The sequence below is a fragment of the Rhinolophus sinicus genome, linkage group LG01, assembly GCF_036562045.2.
Source record: "Rhinolophus sinicus isolate RSC01 linkage group LG01, ASM3656204v1, whole genome shotgun sequence".
In the NCBI taxonomy this organism is placed as follows: Eukaryota; Metazoa; Chordata; class Mammalia; order Chiroptera; family Rhinolophidae; genus Rhinolophus; species Rhinolophus sinicus.
The window spans coordinates 5,316,554-5,336,616 of record NC_133751.1 but is presented as its reverse complement, the minus strand read 5'-3'; the positions used below and the strand labels follow the sequence as shown (position 1 = coordinate 5,336,616).

At 38.2% G+C, this 20,063-nt stretch overlaps 1 protein-coding gene across 4 annotated transcripts in view; it reads right to left on the bottom strand.

The window, feature by feature from the left end:
• BRWD1 (bromodomain and WD repeat domain containing 1) overlaps positions 1–20,063 on the bottom strand; it is a 104,828-nt gene that overhangs the window by 4,475 nt on the left and 80,290 nt on the right. For all 4 annotated transcript variants that reach the window (XM_074325217.1, XM_074325220.1, XM_074325227.1 and 1 more), the window contains exons 37-41: positions 19,074–19,240; positions 14,692–14,918; positions 13,032–13,199; positions 10,360–11,265; positions 8,409–9,356 (exon numbers count right to left, since the gene is read on the bottom strand). In XM_074325217.1, coding sequence (XP_074181318.1) covers positions 8,409–9,356; positions 10,360–11,265; positions 13,032–13,199; positions 14,692–14,918; positions 19,074–19,240 — 2,416 coding nt within the window. The remainder of the gene's footprint in view (positions 1–8,408; positions 9,357–10,359; positions 11,266–13,031; positions 13,200–14,691; positions 14,919–19,073; positions 19,241–20,063) is intronic.

Here is a 20,063-nt window from a genome sequence, read left to right as displayed (position 1 = left end):
GGAACTAAGTGCAGGGTGCTGTGAGAACGTATTCTAGAAACCAAACCTAGTGTAAGGGGCAAGGGAGGCTTCCTTTGAGGAAAGTGTCATTGCAGCCGGGAGCTAGGAAATGTGGAGATCCACCAGACAAAAGGGCGGACAAAAAACCCTGGGGAAAGGCAGGCCCTCTTTGCAGACCAGCGATCGTCCCAGGGCAGCTCAAGGTCAATCACTGGACTCGTCCCGAGACGCCTTAATTTAGGTGGACCCCAAGCCAGGTTTGCAAATTTCAAACATAACATGCATTCGTACTCTTCTAGGACAGAAGTGTTTCTTGATAATACGCAACTGAAGTCCACTAGGCCCTGAATGTTAGGCCTTATCTGTTGGCCATGTAGACTTGAAGTCATTTAACAATCAAACCATTGCAAACGGTCTTAAAAGGACACAAATCTTGCTAGCGGTAACTCTGTAGGACCCTTCCCAAGGTTCCAGACACTCAGCAGTCCATTAAGACAGGTGTACATCAAGAAAACAGCACACCGGACATCTGGAGAACTGACTCCCTCTATAGCCTTTTCACTACGGACTAGAAAATAGTTTTCTGGGCTTTTTGTCAGCTATCAAGTAATGCTCGCTATTATTCGGTAGCAGTGAAAGCATAATACCAACTACCAACCTGTTTTCCCTTTTGTGAATGGAGACGTTTGCCCTCCCATCACCAAGGGCAAACGAGTACAGGTGAAAATGGCTTCTTTGAATTGACATGTTAACAGCAGAGTGAGAATTATGAGAAAGCTGCCCTCAAATGGAAACGCTTTTCTATTTTACCTTAGGTCTATGAAATTCATTTCAAAGATATGCCTGTGCTCTCCCCTAAGATTTCTCCCCTGAGTCAGGAACTACTTTACTCAACGGAACCCCCCACAAATGCATCAGTCCCTTTTACCAGTTATGTGATTCACATGCCTTTCCTGTGAAACTCTATTTCTAAACATGTTCTGTTCCACGTCAGTCACCAGGCATTGCAAAAACGGCGCTTTAGCAGGCTATCCCAGCAGCGCCCAGGCAGCATACCCGCCCTCCTTACACGCACATGAAGTTGGGGAAGTGGCTTAAGTGCAGTGTTTTCACCACTTCAAAGAATTTTTTCTTGGGAATTCCAAAATTATGAACATTAGTCTCTGCAAACCAAACCTAGATCCAAGTCCATCTTTAGCACACTAAATCAGTGTTAGGCAAAAGAGAGAATATATATATTAATATGCTACAACAGGTAAGTGAAAAATAGCTTTTAAGAAAACATAACAAAATTAAGGTGAAATTTGTACTTATGGTAGGTTAAGGATATACTAGTATCACCCAATTAGCTGCATCCATTTGCATGTTGAAAAAGCATTAAAAACAGACAACATATCCAGTTGGACGCCAGTTCACCATCCAGATAAAATCCTATTACAACTAAGTCTTGTGGGACAAAATGATTTAAGTTGCAGCAATTAATTCCTTTGCGATGTAGTGATGGAAGTACCCAACACTGACAATTTAGGAACCTAGTAAATAAATACTAACACATTTTAGTAAATGGTTATTTGTAATCCAAAATAACGGGAAACAATTAAGATTCTACAGAAGAAACTCTAAGTAGGCATTTAAAAATACTTGAAGTTGAATTTTAAATAACTATGTCCAGAAGGGGGAGAATATGGGAATGCATTACACTGCATACAGCAACTCCAACTTGATAAAACTCTCTCTGAAGTGCTAGAACATAAAATTTCACAGAAGACAAAAACAGAATCTGAGGAAAACAGAACAGTGACTATGGGGTATTAAAAAAAAAAAATACATACATGTCAGTGTTAATTTTATTACTGAGAACTTCGTCAATTATAAAGTGCTTTATTCTCCTTGGAAAACGACAAACAGTTTTTAGAAATATATACAGGATAATTCAGAGTTAGAGAGAAGTCCAATCTCTACGTTAGTGTACAAGCTTAAAAATGTTGGAGGCTGCTACTCTTAACAGTATAGGTATTTGTGTCACTTAACATTGAGTCAGGACAACCCCACCAGTCCTACTGTCTCAGATGGTCTTGGGTCAGTCACGTGTGCTGGAAATCACCAAGTGCTTGAGGCATTGTTGTCTTCCTAGCTATGATTCCCCCTTCTGGGTATGGCAAAAACCTAATCAGAATAAAAACTTCCATCTGCAAAGGTACTAGTACTAGGTCACCCTACCTAGGTGGCCACTTTAAATTACAACTCAGATCATTGTGTATTCTAAGATGGTCTGTGGTGATCAGAAACTTGGATGCAGACTTTAGTTTTGATTGAAAGCAGTAATAGTCTCTAGTTTCTATGTTTTAAGGATTATTCATATTCCCATTGATACTTCATGATACAAAATTGTTTCCCTAAATCCAAAGTAAACTACACATCACTGTTGTAGAAGTGTAAAGAAATTTTAATCTCAGCAGCATTTTAATTGGAGCATTAACAAGTTTGAGAATGGAGAGATAAAAGAATGCCTCAATTAAAATGTAAACAATGTACTAGTCTATTTCATATATTGTTTAAGTACTGACATTATTGCTGGCTGTGGTTGGTGGATAAATCGATTCCATAATAGAGGGGAAAGCTTTTTAGTTACAAATCATGTCTCAAGAAGCCTTGATCAGAGCTGGTTTGAGATGTTCTTTTTTCATTGTCTGCCCTTCACCGGTAAAGAAATGACCCAAACTCAGGAAGCAAACAGCACTTCTCATGCTCTTCATCACTTCTAAATCGTAAGTTTCCAAAAGGATCCCATAAACTGGAAAGTCTCTTTAGAGAATGACTGGAGAATAAAGTGTTTTCTGTAATTGTTTGGGTTTCACTTATTATTCTTTTCTAGGGGAAGTTGGTAACACCGAGAAATCAGCTTCTACAGTATAGCAACGTCAGGTCGAGACTCGCAGAAATCATTCGTAATCTAGTTGTTCGTCACTACTTTGGTCGTTCTTACAGGTGGATAGATGAACTCATGTCTGCAATACACTCAACGAGGGCACCACAGAACCTTGGGTTGTTTGCTTCGCACCTACAGCTCATCTACAGCTCTCTCCTCCCCAGGAAAGTTAACTGGTAACATTCATGATTCTCACAAGATTTGTGATCACTACTGTAATTTTTTTGTAAAAATCTGATGAAAGCTCTATGAAGTATGAAAGGGATCTTATACTTAATGAACTTGAGATATCTCAGAGCATTTCAAACTATCACAGGCAGGATAAAGCATCAGAAGTAAATACTGGATTCGAATCTACTTTACAGAGGCAGACCTTACAGAATTAACCAGCGAGGAGGCTTGAAGTAGTTTAAAAAGGGGGGCTGGGATTGAGAGAAAAAGCCTTCTGAAATTGATTATACTCTTGCTATTTTAGATTAGTAACTGACTAAAACTGGATCCTAGATGAAAATGTGAAGACTCAGCTATGGTAATGAGTTAATTTAGAAAGTTAGAGACCTTGTGTGGGATGGGAAATTAAAGATTTGCCCCTCTGACAGGCTCCAGGAAAATGACAATTGTACTGGTGAAGTGAATGTACAGTCCAAGCAGTAAGTACAGATTAACATGTAGAAAATCAACTTCAACAGAGTAAACAATTAAAGACTCCTTTAACCACTGATTGAAAAAGGTCATAATTTCTAAATGTTTTCCTTGGGGGGCCAGCGGGCTAGTTGCTGCAGTCACAAGTCTGTATTTGGTCACCTTATTTCAATTAGATCGAGAACGCCTCTTTCTCTTTACAGCCCAAATTCCCATTAAAGGTTTTAATAAATGATAAAACTTACCTTAAAATTAAGTTAAAAACTATGACCAGAAAAGCATCTGTAACACTGATAATATTATTGAATGAATTAGTCTTGACAAACAGATATAGTCTACAGTTAGTGCCCTGCTGCCGAAGACAGCCTACACACCGGTAGGACTGAAATGTGACTGCCCCTCCCCCACCTCCCTCCATCAAATCCGGAAGGGCAATCCTCGAGGAGATATCAAGTAAGAGCCTTGGTATTTTCCTACCACATTAACAATGTAGCAGGAACACGCTTAGCAGATTATGAGTGACTGGTAAACATGCCCCTTAACTTTGAGAATCCCCATGTATCCTTCCTTAGGCAACAACATCTATAATTTAAGAAAATGACTATAAAAATACTCCTTAAATGTGAGAAGAGGCAAAACAGCCCTCATCATTTTACTCTTTACACTTCAATCCTTTGAGCTGTAAGCAAGATTAGCATTTATTCATCTAGTTGGACTCGATTTTTCCACAATGCTCCATTTTCTCCCTAGCTTTAAGAAATTTGTTTGGTCTTTGTTCCCAAATACTAAAATAAGAGACAGTCTTTAGACTGTTAAGTTGCAATTTCTTAGGGTTTCTGCTTTATTATTCCCTGGTATCCACAGCATAAGTGAGAGGTATAACTTAATTAACAGACGAAAATTTCTTCTACAGTGAAGGCGCTTTGTACTCCATCATACTAGAATAACTCTACTATAATCTCCATACAGTTTAAGACAACTGAAGTATTTGGTGTCAACTATAAGATACCTGATAAAGTAAATATACTGACTCATGGATGAAGAGAATGGAACTGATATTTCAGCGATAACAAGGGGCAAGGCAAAAAGACCTTTTCTAACCATTTACAAATTACTCGAAATATCAATACAATTGAGTAGAAAGGAAAAACAAAAATGCTGTATGCACCTTTAACAATGTTCTTGCATCCTGATATACAAACCTCTCATTCTTTTCAGGTGGTATAATCAAATTCAATTTGTACCAACAGAAGAGATTAAAATCCTTTCAGTTTAGTTTTTAAAACTATACCATGAAGTTAATAAATTTTGTGTTCTGATTATTCTAAAGAAAAACGGGCTAGAAGAGAGACAGGAAATGTAATATGGACCCAATGTTATTCTAAATAAGAATTTTACTTCAGATGTCATTAACCAACGTAGTGTGAAGGATTTGCTGACGTTTCTCCTTATTTTTGAACAGTAGTAACCTCAGATGGTCTTTTCATTGGTTTATGTCTTCTTTTCCTATTCATATTTCTACATTTTGAAGTGCTTTTTCCCAAAACAAGTCCTTTCCCCCCATTTCCTTATTATAAAACTAATTCCCTTTTGAGGCACAACACTCTACTATTGGAAAGAAACTTGTTTTAACTGCTTTATCTTCCTTCCAAAGGATTACTAAACTGAGAAAGGATTTAATCAGAGATTATCCCCTAAAATAAAAAAGGGAGAACACTCACCCTAGGAATTATCTGAAAATGGGATAAACTTTTCCTTTTATTCAGAAGTTACTACACATCGTCAGAAATACCCTTTTTAAATAAATAGGATATAAAAAAAATGCTTGTAAAACCTTACCTATTTTTTAAATGTTTGAAATCTTTTTTCTTAATAGGCTTGGTAAAATTAGTCTTTGAAAGAAATCAAAAATCAAATCTAAACATCTCAAACTTTTTTTTAAACCATAAATGAATAAAACCATAGGACTCTGGACATACACAACAACCACAGTAGTCTTTCTTTTTCATATACCATTAAGTAACTTCAAGTGCAATGGAGAGCTATAGCACTTACTTCTGGATCAGTTCACATTCAATTTGTAATCTTTTATCTTTTCTCACAAGAAAAATACACACTGATCCTGAACAAATTAAAGTACATCTGTGCATTACATCCCTGCGCATTTTGGGTAAAAAGAAGTAGGGAAAAAAAGTCAAACGTTTTAGCGCTCAGTGTAAACATTTGAACTATGAATTATTTATTAATTTCCCATAAAGTACGTAGGAGTGTGTGTGTCACATATTCAAAGTGAACCTTAGAAATAGCACCATGACCAAAAAGACCCATAAAAGCAATTCTCTCTAGTCCCTTCATTTTACTTCAGAGCTTGAGACAGCTGTCATTGTCAGCCATGCTTTCAAAGCCACCAGCCCAATTCTTGTTTTTTTCAGATGAAACCAGAATACTCCTATAAACCAGGATCTAACCACTTTGGAAAAATGAAAAATTAGTATTTAGTTGACCAGCCAATCAATGACGAGTTAATTCAGTCCAAAAGATAAGATTAGTTCTATTGATGAAGCCTAAATGTTCAAAGTATCATTTTTACCAAAAGAATTTATGTATTTATGAGTGTATTTCATATTTATTTATGGATTTTTTTGGTACCTTTTTGCAAATGATGGTAAACATGGAGTTATAACCCTGAGAATAGCTAGAAAACGGAGAAGCTTAAGAAGAGTTTAAATAAATTAATGGATATGACATCTATCACCATTAAAATGAGGAAAGTAAAGGGCATTCCATTAATTTTTTCAGGTCAATAGTCCAGGCCAATTATCCCACACCAAACTGTCCACTACACACTTAATACAAGCTCTGCGAAGAAGAGCATCAGTTTTGAAGTGGTGATAGCGCTCTAAACAACCAAAGGACAGGCAGGTATCCCACCTGTTCCAAAGATATCCTTCCCCTTACATCAGAGCAGAAAGAGAAAATGCCTCCTACCATGTCAAATGGAACAGATAATTAAAAATAACAATTAACAACATTCTCTAACACTGCTACCAGAGTCTGATGCTTTTCCGTATCTGCCACCTTAAGGGTACACAGGAGAAAAGGGTGAATTTTGTCTGAAATCAAATAGGGCCAATAAATAACAAAGGTGGGAGCACTGTAACATACCCCTTAGCTACAAAATATGTAAACCATTTGAATCAAGTCCATTTTCAGGCACAAACAAGCTAGGAATGGCCACCTATACTGTTTGGAGTAGCACAACCTATCAAGTAAAAATATTTGGCTCGAGAAAATAAGTGTACTATGGTACTTGATGATGTGATAAAAGTTTCACTTTAAATGGATTTCAAAATTATTTTCCCATAAAACAGATTTAAACTAGAGGTCACTAATAAAGATACACTTAGTTGCCCCAGCAAAGAATGCCTGGGATTGCACATGGCAGCAGTAAAACCAAAGAGATGGAGAATAACATTTCACTATTTTCCTATGTAGATGAGATTTGTGATTGCACACTTAACAAAACTCAACCCTACGATTTCAATAAAAATGGGGGAAACTACAAATAATTTAAAATACCCTCTTAGCCCTGTACACGCTATTAAAGAACAAACTTTTCCTAAATCTAAGGCACACAAACTCCTCTACTTCACAGAGTAAGACTATGGAAGACCAAGAGTTTGGTTAAATCCCGTCCATGGAAACCAGGAGGTCTCAGAAAGACAAATTATATAGCATTTTGTTAGTGCACAATTTTAAAGAAAAATGCTAGGACTATGGTCTGGCCTTAGAGGTTTAAAATGTACAATCAAAACATTAAGAAAAATAATTTACCAGCACTCTATAAATTCAAGTTTATAAAATAAAAGTGATGATATTTTCCTTAGAGAGAGAGAGACAGAGAGAGAGACAGAGAGAGACACACACAGAGAGAGCGAGAGAGAGAGAGACAGAGAGAGAGAGAGAGACAGAGAGACAGAGAGACACAGACCCAATAGCATTTGGAAAGAAAACTGGAAACAATCGTAATGAAAATGACCAAATCTTGTATAATGCATTCTACTCAAGTAGCCAGGGAAAGAAAAATAAAAAGTGGTAGGTACCTTGCCTACTAATCATGGTTACACTTCCCATGATTGTAATGTCAGTATGCACATAATATTTATGACAAGTCTGTAAACATAGGTCATGTGAAATTGTTCCACTACAATAGGACAGGGCTTAGAAACTACCACCTCTTCATGAATTCAGAAAGCAGCCGCATGGCACTTGCTACCAGGAAGGTAATGCTCACTGGTTTCACAACCAGGGTGTCTAGTGTTAAACACATTTCAGACTCTTGCTCTCTGTAGTTAAATACTGTCAAAGTAGATCTGCCCCCAAAATGAAGCATATTTTGGCACCTGTGCTGAATGCTGCTACAAGGGCAAGCAAGTGCAAACAAAAATAACAGTCATGATTTAGTCACATTCATAACTTTTCATAGAAAAATATAAATATATTCCCTGAATTGTAGGACAAAAAAATAATTTCAATAGCCAACTTTCACCATCAATTCCAGTCCACTTCCTCTTTAAATGAACTGGTTTCCCTCAAGGTCATAAGGTGCGATCATCAAAATCTAACACATTTTCTAAGCTTCTGTCATCATCCCCATCATGGTATCTCACGGTCCTTCGACCCTGATTTCTCGTTTTTATTTTGGACCGGCGAAGAACTCGCTTAGATTTTGCATAGTCCAAATCCTCCCAGTCATTATCATCCACATTTAACCTGGGGCGCTTGCTTTGTCTTTGTCGCCTCACAGTTTTAGGTATGTTAGCTGGAAAAGTTTTACCTTTTCTAACTACTTTTGCTTTTCCTTTCATTTTCCTCTTTTTGGTTTTTGTCTCATCAGCAGAGTCAACATCTGACTCAGTTACAGATCCCAAATCTGAATCAGATTTAGGACTAGTGTCAGGTCCACACTTTGAATCCCCCGTTGTTTCTGAAATTTTCACATTTTCCAATTCAGGGTGCAGCCTCTTCCTCTTCCTTTCCGTCTTGGCCGCTTCCTGCGAGTCCTCCATCACTGTCGTCTTACTGAAAGGAGCCTTCCCATAGGTCCTGAGTCTTCTGCCATTCCACCTGCGTAGCCCGTAATTCAGCTCCTCCTCAAAGTTCTGCTCTGCAGTAGCTTTTTGTGCCAAAGTTGACTCAGAAGAAAATTTTCTACCAATCTCATCACCCCCTGGAATATGGCTTTTTGAATCTTCCTCTGAAGACCCAATCAAGGAATTCTTCGTTCTCAAAGGTGCAACATTTGTTCTGTGCTTACTGGTCTGCCTGGTAGGTCTGCTCTGGGGCGCGGAATCCGACGCACCTTCAGAGTCTGAGTCCCCACTCGGACACTGGGGCACTTCCTGCTTCCCGCTCTTGGTACTGCCCTCTGACTCAGCGCCGGGGGGCTCCCCTCCACAGGCGTCCTGTTCACCTGGCACTTCACAATTTACAGCTCCCTCAGAATCACTCACATTCTTCTCAGCTGCAGGACATGCAGAACGGAGGGGCTTCTTCCTTCCAGTTTTGCTTCTAGTACACACATTTCCTAAACTAACCTCTCCCACAGCGCTCCTGAGCTTTGTCTTACTGGCCGCAGCGGCTGCACATCTTCGAGGAATCCTTAGGAGACCCGTTTTGGCTTTTGATGACTTCTTAACCTCCTTGGACTTGCTGTCTGAGTCACTGGAACAGACCCTTTTCCTGGGAAATTTTCTGCTGTGTCCATGGTCTTGTGATGCAGAATCTAAAAATTAAGAGTATTCTTTTAATCTTTAATAGAAGAGTAGATCTAAAGGAATTAAATGCTCAGTACTTTAAACAACTCCACCCAGAACTCTTAATTCTTATTAACCTGGAAGGAGGATGGCAGTGAATGGGACGGGCTCTTAATACTTTGGAGCACTGACTTTTTTGGCCTCAGCACCATTCACAGTATAACACACTCCCATCAGTGCCATCCCATGCCGTCCTATCTACATACACAAAACACCTGACACTAAAAGACTTTATTCACACGGATACAGACTAAGCTCTCTTTACCACCGCACTAAGGTATGGGAACTAACCACTTACTCTCAGCCTCCCTGAAACTCTCCTGAACTTCACAAGCTCCCATCACATCACCTACTTTGCCTCCTGCTCCTTAGTACTTTGCATCAATCCCCATTTACCAGGACTACAATCTTAATTAAGCAAGTTATTTCACCTCTCCATGCTCCAGGGTTGTCAGTAAAATGGACAATAATAGTAATAGTACCTACCTCTTAAAAGATACGAAGACTAAACTGATTAATAAAGCATTTAGAAAAACTTCCTGATACACAGAAACAGCTCAGTAACTGTTCTGTTAGCTGCTGTTGTTATTACCTACCACACTCCTTTCAAGCAGTTCTACCATTTTCTTGCCTCTTCTCAAACTATTATTACCACCGTTTCAAAATGTGCTTGCCCCCTGCTTTTCTTAAACCCACAGCCAACACTATATCCCCATCCCCAACACAAAAAATGAAATCTTTAACAGCAATAGTTAAGGCCAAGACTGCCTGTTACGTGAATAAAACTAAATGTGCTACTGAACCAATAGTTACGCACGCACACAGGAATAGGAAGGACACACAGAAAGACTAATGGACAAGGCACGGCATGGAGAGGGACATCTGGCAAGAAATTTCACGGGAAAGAAAACCGATGCATGCTGTAAGGAAAGAAAGAAAATGAGAATAAATCAGTGAAACGTTTTGAATTACCTTTCATAAAACTGTTGGCTTTTTCTTTTGTGTTGTCATCATCTGAATCAAAATCAGTTTCAGATACGTGATCTGAGAAACACTGAGACCCGGCAACAGGGTCACACTTCAAATTTCCTGAAATCGGGCTGGTTTCCATTCTGTGACATTTACCATCTTCTCTACCTTCTTCGGATTCAGAGTCCTCTGAATCACTGAAGATCTTTGCTTTTTTAAGGAAAGTTGCATTCTTGCGACCTGTGTTGTATTTCCTACCAGCACACTTTCTCGGTTCAGAATCTGCTTCCTCCTCTTCCTCTGAGATGCTTTCTGCCTGCTGTTTCTGCCCAGATGTTGATGGGCCAGCAGTTCTGTGATGTCCATTATCCGAACCATGACTTTTAGAGTCATCTTCAGAAGACTCTATTTTAAGAAATTTTGTTTTAGAAGTTGGAGTGTGGGACTTGTAACCATTAGCATGCCAACCTTTCCGGACTACCTGCAAATCACTTTCTGACTCCGAAACTCCATTTTCAGAGTCACTGTCAGCGTTCTGGGCAGCATGAGAATTGGACACTGGTGATGGTTGATTTTGGTCTTTTAGCTCCTCTTCTTCAATTTCTGATTTTAAGCTCTGATCATCTTCAGAATTATGTAGTAACTTTTTTCTAGCTACAGCAGAAGCATTCCGGTGAGGCAGCTTACGGCCAGAACAAACACTTTCAGAGCTAGAATTCTCCTCTGCGTCACTCATTAGCTTTATCTTATTGGCAGCCACAGCAGCACACTTTCGTAGAACTTTCCTGTTATTTCCAGCTCTGGCTTTTCGCTTTTCGCCAGTCTCCAATGAATTGTTATCAGAATCACTTAAATAGACTCTCTTTCGAGTGGCTTTTCTGCCACATCCATTTTCTAAAGAAACTGGACCTAGAAATAAAGTAACAGTAAGATTAGAAAGGTCTTCTTTATTTCAACATGTTTTTAACGACTTTATTATTTTAGTACTGATGTTCCTTATTTTTTACTGCCAAAATCATTCCCTTTCTAAATGTAAAACGCCTAAAGGATGGAATAGAATAGACAGCCAAGAAATAAACCTGCACATATGTGGTCAATTAATTTATGAGAAAGAAGGAAAGAATATACAATGGGGAAGGGACAGATTCCTCAAAAAATGGTGCTGGGAAAATTGAACAGCCATATGCGAAAGAACAAACTAGACTATTAGCTTACACCCCACACAAAAATCATAACTCAAAATGGATTAAAGATTTGAATGTGAGACCTGAAATCATAAAACTCCTACAAGCAGAGGGGGCAAGCCCCTTTACATCGGCCTTGGTGATGAGTTTCTGGATCTGACTCCAAAAGCAAAGGCAACAGAAGCAAAAATAAACAAGTGGGACTAAATTATCAAACTACAAAGCTTCTGCACAGCAAAGGAAATCATCGACAAAATGAAAACATAACCTACTGAATGGGAGAAAATATTTGCAAATCATATATCCAATAAGGGTTAATAATACCCAAAATATATAACGAACTCATACAACTGAATAGCATGAAACCAATCCAATTGAAAAATGGGCAGAGGCTCCAAATAGAAATTTTTCCAAATAAGATATACAAATGGCCAACATGTATAGGAAAAGATGCTCAACATCACTAATCATTAGGAAAACGCAAATCAAAACCACAATGAGATACCACTCCACACCTGTTAGAATGGCTATTATCAAAAAGACAAGAAATAACAAATGCTGGCAAGGATGTGGAGAAAAGGGAACCCTCGTACATGTTGGTGGGAATGTAAATTGGTGCAGCCACTATGGAAAACAGTATGGAGGTTCTGCAAAAATTTAAAAATAGAATTACCTTATAATCCAGCTATTCCACTTTTGGGTATTTATCCGGAAAAAACCCAAAACAATTAATTCCAAAAGATCTATGCACGCCCATGCTCAGTGCAGCATTAGTTACAATAGTCAAGATACAGAAACAAGTGAAGTGTCTACCAATAGATAAATGGATGAGTAAGTCGTGGAGTGTATATACAATGGACTATTACTCATTAGTCATAGGAATGGAATCTTGCCATTTGCAACAACACGGAGGGACCTTGAGGGCATTATGCTAAGTAAAATAAGTAAGGGAAAAACAAATATCGTATGATCTCACTTACATATGTAATCCAAAAAACAAAATAACAAAACCAAGCTCATACCTACAGAGAATAGATTGCCTCCCCCCGGGGGGGGGGGGAGGAATTGGATGAAGTGGTCAAATGGTAACGGTACCAACTTCTAGTTACATAATAAATAAATTGTGGGGGTGTAATATATGACATGGTGACTAAAAGTAATACTGTATTGCATATTTGAAAACTGCTAAGCGAGAAGATCTTAAAAGTCCTCATCACAAGAAAAAAAACTAAAGTTTTAAAACTGTATATATGGTGATGGATGATAACTAGACTTGCGGTCATTTCTCAATGTATACAAATATCAAATCATTATGCTGTACACCTGAAACTAATATAATGTTATATGTCAATTACACCTCAATTTTTTTAAAGAAAAGCCTAAAGGACATTTAATCATATGTAAATGCATTAAGTCAATAAACCATTCGACGTTTAGCTCTTGGATTCTCTGGGTATACATTCCTCCAAAGCACCACTGAGAGTCTCTCACCAGTTTTTCTCTGAGCAGCTCTGGTTCTGGTCACCCTGAGATTGCTGCTTCTCGCCAGCCTACCACGTAAGGAGGGTTCACGAGCTCTTGAACTCTCTTTGCTTTCCTCGGAACTATGTGAAGCTGAAGATGACGAAGAGGTACCTAAGGAATCTTCCATTTCACTGTCTAAGAAAAATAAAACAACAGTTCGTCACATATATTCTCCTATCTTTACACACATAGGCAGTTATTTCATAACAGAAGACTTCAATCAGACTCTCAAAATACTTTAGAGTATATTTTTAAAAGTTGTTCCAAAGAAGAGCTGAAAAAAATTTTGGTACTAAAAGGTACGTAATCAGCATTCTGAATTAAGTTCTCTTATTTCTGAAAGTAACATATCAATCCTAGTTTGGATTCAGACAATACAGTTTATGTATTTAATAAACAAACCTCCACTTAAAAATTTAATTAGCTCCACTATCCACTCTCATCTGTTATATGAAACACGTTTCCTAAAGAAAAGGCACTACCATTTATTTCAAGGCTAGCATTTCAGTAGACATACTTTGAAGTGTCTCTCTAGTAGCCCTTCCTAACAGCATAGTACCACACATGCTTTCAGCTCACAGAAGGTCATTTCTACGTGCAAAAAAAACAAGTGGAAAAGTGAGATAAGTAAGTTAAATAGTACAGGTCCCTGCTCCCACTAGTCCCCATAAATGAGCGCATGCCCCAGTATGAGCACAAGACAGGATACCCACATTTCCTGCTCCTTCCTTCAGACTCACTTCTTACATGACTATCACAGAATGAAAACGTCATCAGAATGAGTGGGAACATACTGCTAAAAGACAAAATTTTACTCCATAACACAACCCAACTCCATGTTAGTGAAGGAAGTGGCTGTGATAGAAAGATATCAGTCACCCAACTGTGCTTCTTCCTTGGTCCGCTTTGACTGTTCCTACTCTATTCCACTAACCAGCACATTGACTGTCCAGATTCTTCCCCTTCCCTGCACATCACTGCCAAATTGACCCTCTTCCTGAGACAGAATTCATCACGTGACTCCCTTCCTCAACAAGAGATGCAATCAAGTAATCCCAACTTGATTGGCTTGCTCGTCTCGCAAACGTGGCTGCACTCTACCTGTTGGTTCTATTACTTTAAATTACAGCAGTAATTATTATACTGTCCTCGTACGTCACCAAAAGCACGCAGAGCAATACCGAAAAACATAAACACCACAGCCTCATTCGCACAGTGCTAACGAAGGATCTGATTGTCACCACACCACCAAATGACAGTAACATTCTAAAGAGGGTAAAATTTACTAGGTCATCAGCTTTAAACTTACATCATTACCATGCCATTTTTTTAATTTTGAAAAAATATAAAAATGTCATTTTGCACATAAAGTTGACATTTATGTATTATTTAAAATATAGAGGATTCAAATTTGCACAAAATGTGGCTGTACCGTTTGCTAAGAACAGTACTTATCAAACATATTCGAACAGTCCGTGCTTGTTGCTTTCGTCCCTTATGTTGAAGTGTAAATTCCTTGCGTGTAAAGGCCATGCTCAGGTGGGCCTTCTTCTAGACCCACGTTGACCAGCAGTGGTACACATGTGAGCACTCAACAGTTGAAGAACAATGTTCTACTACGTCTCACCAGATAACGGAGAACCATTGGTCACAGTGATGGGCCTATTTCTCCTCGTTCTTTCTAATGATCCTGTTGAATCTGAAGAGTCACCAGAAGTACCACCCGAAGAGACACTCGCACTCCTCCTGCGGCTTGCAGAATAAGCTGCCCGACTTGAGGTAGACTGGGTAGGGGAACCTACCAACTCAGGAATTACTCTCGTCTGAGATTTTAAACGCTTCTGTTTGACATTTCTGGTCAAAGATATAAACAAAAGAAACAATATTTAACAAAACAAAATGCCTAAATAAAAATGTATTATTACTTAATCTGAGAATAAGTTTAGATCAAAACATTAACATATTCATTATTAACATCTTTTGCTGGTATGGATTACTGTTAATATCCTTTTACTCAAAATTTGAAATTGTTTTATTCCAAACTGGAGTAATGAACAAATGATCCAAGTAACAGAGTTACAGAAAACCATACTGAAAACCTTAGGTTCTTTGGATTAAATGCTAAGGGGAGCCAACGCTTATGTAGTGATACAGGCATTTGTTCACGTTATGAATCTGAGTCTCAATATGACGAACTTTCTCTCTAGTCTATTTGTTTCTAAACACAGTATAAAATTAAGAGGAGAAATCAACAAACCCTAAACAGAAAGGACAGAGAGGCAACTATTCACATCTAAGTCCCAGTTCACCATGTCTGGCCCCTGAGCCATGGATTATGGTGGAAAATAGTGGCAATTTAAAACAAGATAATCTTTGTATTTACATTAAAGATCTGGGTAATACTCCTTTTGAGATAATCCTATTTTCCTTAAAAATAAAAAGATAAACTGGCTTTTTAGGAGTATCTAAGACATTTGAGCTAAAAGATAACCACAATTCTTTAAACCAGTAATCATTTATCATAATCAAAAAAATTCAAGCTTGTTATGTCAATATTTTAACTTCCATTAATATCAACTTGAGGGCAGACCAGTAAACACACAAAAAATAATCATATGCTTAATTAAACTTATCAAAAACTTAATTTTTAACAGCAGACAAGCTGGTAATATAAGGGTGAAGACTCCCTTTTTTTTCTATGTTCCTCTGAACTGTTAAGACTCTTGGTTCAAAGAGAAAGTAGTTTTAAAAAACAAACAAAAATAGTTAAAATCTTATACAATAACAGAGAAACCCAAACTGAGGGTCATTTTATAAAATAAATGATCCACAGTGTTAAGAAATGTCAATCAAGAAGACAAAGGTTGGGCAGCCGGATGACGCAGTTGGTTAGAGCACAAGCTCTTAACAACAGGGTTGCCAGTTCAATTCCTGCATGGGATGGTGGTCTGTGCCCCCTGCAAGTAAGATAGAAAACAGCGAACAGTGACTGGACTTGGAGCTGAGCTGTGCCCTCCACAATTAGATTGAAGGACAACGACTGATGGGTCTGGAGAAACACACTGTTCCCCAATAAAAAAAAAAAAAGACAAGGTTGAAAATCAAAATTCCAGATTAAAAGAGACTAAAGAAAGAGACATACCAACTAAATGCAATGCATGATCTAGATTAGGAAAAGAAATAATTTTGCCTTGACATTACTGAGTCAACTACAGAAGTACAAATTGGGTGTGGTTAGAACCTTGTTCTTAGCCAAATCTACACCAAGTATTTATGGAAGAGAATGACATCAAAAATATTCTTTTGACTGATTTAAAAGAAAAAACTGTTAACAGAATGATAAAGCAAAAAAAAAAAAAAAGCAAATGTGGCATAAAGTGAGCAACTGGTGTATCCAAACAGAGTATACAGTTCTTTGAATTATTTTTCAACTTTTCTGTAATTTTGAAATTATTTCAAAATGAAAAGTTAGAAAACGGCGGTGGGGTAGGGACGACTCACGTAGGACTGTGTCACACACGTTCTTGAATCACAGGTTGCAAAGCAGCTGAACAGGTCTTTTACCTATTGAGTATGTTTATCTATTCCAATGAGGCTCTGTTATTCTAAACATGGGGAACAGGGATGCAATGAGGACCTCAGCAAATCATCTCACCCAAAAAGCAAAAATAAGGCTGACAAAATAATCCAAAACAATCATTTCAGAACTCTGGAAAGTAATTAAAGGCATATGACAAATTAAAAAGTGTTATTCAAGAAAAAAGTCTGAATCTAAATAAAACCTGTGGTGTCTTTGGCATTTTAACTTGAGGCTCCCCGCAGTCAATACTGTGGCCTGCCACCCTGAGGACAGGGATTAGCAGGTGGAGGGAGGTGCCCTGATATGGGAGCCCCACAGGAAAGATGCATGCTCAAGGCCACTGATAATATTGCTGGAAATACAATGGTTACAGCAAGAAAGAGTTCAGCCAGAAATCTAAAAGGAAGATTTAGGGATTGAGACCATCTTAGAATCTTTGAAACATCTTCCTGGGGCTAGAGGGAGTTCCATACATATTCAAGAAAGACTAGAGAGAACCCAATTATTATTTATTAGTCATTCTTGGCCGACCTTGAGACTCGTATGTCTGATAAAATAGAAGCAAAGGGTGAGGCCTGCTTACCTCACACAGAGACCACTTCAGAAACAGTGGAAGCCTTACTTAAAAGTGTTTAAGGACAAGTTGCTGACCACTGAACTATGCTGAGCCAGCAAAGACATCTAGAGAAACAGGGTCAAAAAAAAAAATTTTTTTTTCCTTCTTCCGTCTCCCCCCACCCCAACTCCAGTTCAAACCGTTGTTTCTCAGTCTAGTTGTGTAGGACACAGCTCCCTGGCCCATGCTGGTATTATGAGCCCTGCGCTCCCCCCAGCCCCACTGAGACCGACGGTCACCAATCATCGGTTGGCCACTAGTGCACAGAAGCTCAAGGCAGCTCTTGCCGGCTGCCGGCCACTCACGCTAGCCACCGGTCACTCTCGGCGGCACACAGTAGCCCATGGCAGCACACAGCAGCCCTCGGCAGCTCACGCGGACCTCCGGCTGCTCACGCCCACCTCTGGCTGCTCACGGCAGCCCAGCTCCAGGGAGAGCCCTTGTTCACAATCTTAGCTGTAGAGGGCACAGCTCAGTGGCCCATGTGGGAATCGAACTGGTGACCTCGGCGTTAGGAGCACAGTGCTCCAACCACCTGAGCCACTGGACCAGACCCCCTCCCCAATTTTTTTTTTAAATTTTATAAAAGGAGCAGACTTCAGCGAGTAAACACTGCAGGGAAGACAGACTACAGAAACTGGTCTAGTTAATTGATAAAACAAAGCCAGCAGCAACCTCCACCAATGAAGGAAAACATCAGACTCCAGATCTGCTACTATACGCTAACAACAAAAGCTGGGGTACAGTGTTTCCCCGAAAATAAGACCTAGCCAATAATCTCTAATGCGTCTTTTGGAGCAAAAATTAATTTAAGACCCAGTATTATTATGTTAGATAAGACCTGGTCTTATATTAAAATTAATTTTTACTCCAAAAGGCGCATTAGAGCTGATTGTCGGGCCAGGTCTTATTTTCGGGGAAACACGGTACTAAAGGACTTCAGGCTGAAAAATGACACCAGAGATTAAGTCAAATCCATAAAAAGAAATAAAGACCACTGGGAAAGGTAATTACGTAGATAAATTAAACAACAGTATTTGCTTTCTTAAATGATTTGAGACAACTGCATAAAACATAAAGATGTAATATGTACGACAGTACAGCACAAACAAGGAGGCAAAGGGAACTAAACTATAATAAAATTCTTTTATCTATAGAAATTAAATCGTATTACTCCAAAGTAGGTTGTTTTGAACTGAGATGCATAGTGTTAATCCCCAGAACCACCATGAAGAAACCCATCAAGAGCATAGTACACACTCAAACTGCAAATGGAAACAAACTAACATTGAATAACTCAATTTTCACATTCCAATGCTTTAAAAAACCTGTAAATTTGGTATTAATATAAGTTACATAGTCAAAGAAGACAGAATATAAATTAGTATTAAATTGCTGATAAAAGAGAATAAACCCTGCATTTTATATTTCTTCTTCACCACTAGTTTTCAGTAAAAATATAATACATTATTCCTAATGGACATTTTCCCATACACAATCAAATGCTCAATGGCCATACATAATAATCACTTTACTTTCTGAATTAAAAAAGCTTATAAAAAACTGATACTTTAAATTATCTTTTATAAAGTTTTTTCAATTGATGCTTTTCATTAAATGCTTATAAATTAATGTAATTACAGATCAATGCCACAGCTCTAAATACAGACAGCTTTCAAGCCAAAAAAAGGACTATACTTTTCTGAATATGCTGTACTCTAAAATGATTAAGAATTTTTAGAATAAAGGCAAACATGTTTTCACAATCTGAAATTTTACAGAACTGCATACAAAGCTGCAATAACCAATTCACCTGACATTTCTGTTGGCCTGGTTGACATGGTTACAACTTTGCCGTCTCTGGAACCTCTGGCTCCTTCGAAGTTTTTCATTGAATTTTTGACCAATTTTAAAATCGGAGGAGATTTTCTTCATTTTTTCTTCAAATAAGGCAGACAATCTCAACGTCATACTATAAATCTGCAAGGATATGAAAGCAAAATTATAACCACAAAATACCTTTTAAAATATTTTTCCAAAAGAGACTGTAATCATTGAGGGTACTTGCTATCTATTATATCACTGTTATAGATAACGGCCATTACTTACTTTATTTCCCACCCCTTTGCTTCAATGACATCTGCAAGGAAGAGGAAGTATCTTGGGTTTTCCAGTTTTCACATCTACATGTACAAACCCAAAAATGTCCCCTTTGCCTGAAGTCAGAGGGGAAGTTGGCTGGTTTTCAGACTGCTACTTAGGCAGCAAAAGAGCAAAACTTCCCTCCTCGGGACGAGGGGACAAAAGCATTTTTACACAAGTCTCTGCTTGTAATCTGACTGCCTTTGATGCCACTTACTCCTAAACATGAATTACAGACAACAGGATACCTTGCATCCAGAAGAAAATATGCCCTAGAACTTTAATATATATATGAAAGATGTTTAAAAAATGTTTATAACAACATCAAATCTTTAAAAGAACAACAATGTGATATTAAGTGCTACTAGAAGTAATTTTTGGTCCAGCTATGTATTTACAGGAAGTACTCTCTACTTGTCTGCAATCCATCCCGAAAGTACAAAAGTCTAATGTTCAAAAGCTAAATATCAATCGCTCTGATGCATGGCAGAGGAGGGTGGAGAGACGCTAACACTAAAGAACCTTGAATATACGTGACATTTGTAATCCTTGATAAGCTCTTTAACAATTATTTTCAGTATTTTCTGCATATATTAAATTTATTCTTTTTCTTCAAACCTGAAGTCTAGCCTAAGTCACCAGTTTTAACAAGAGTGATCTT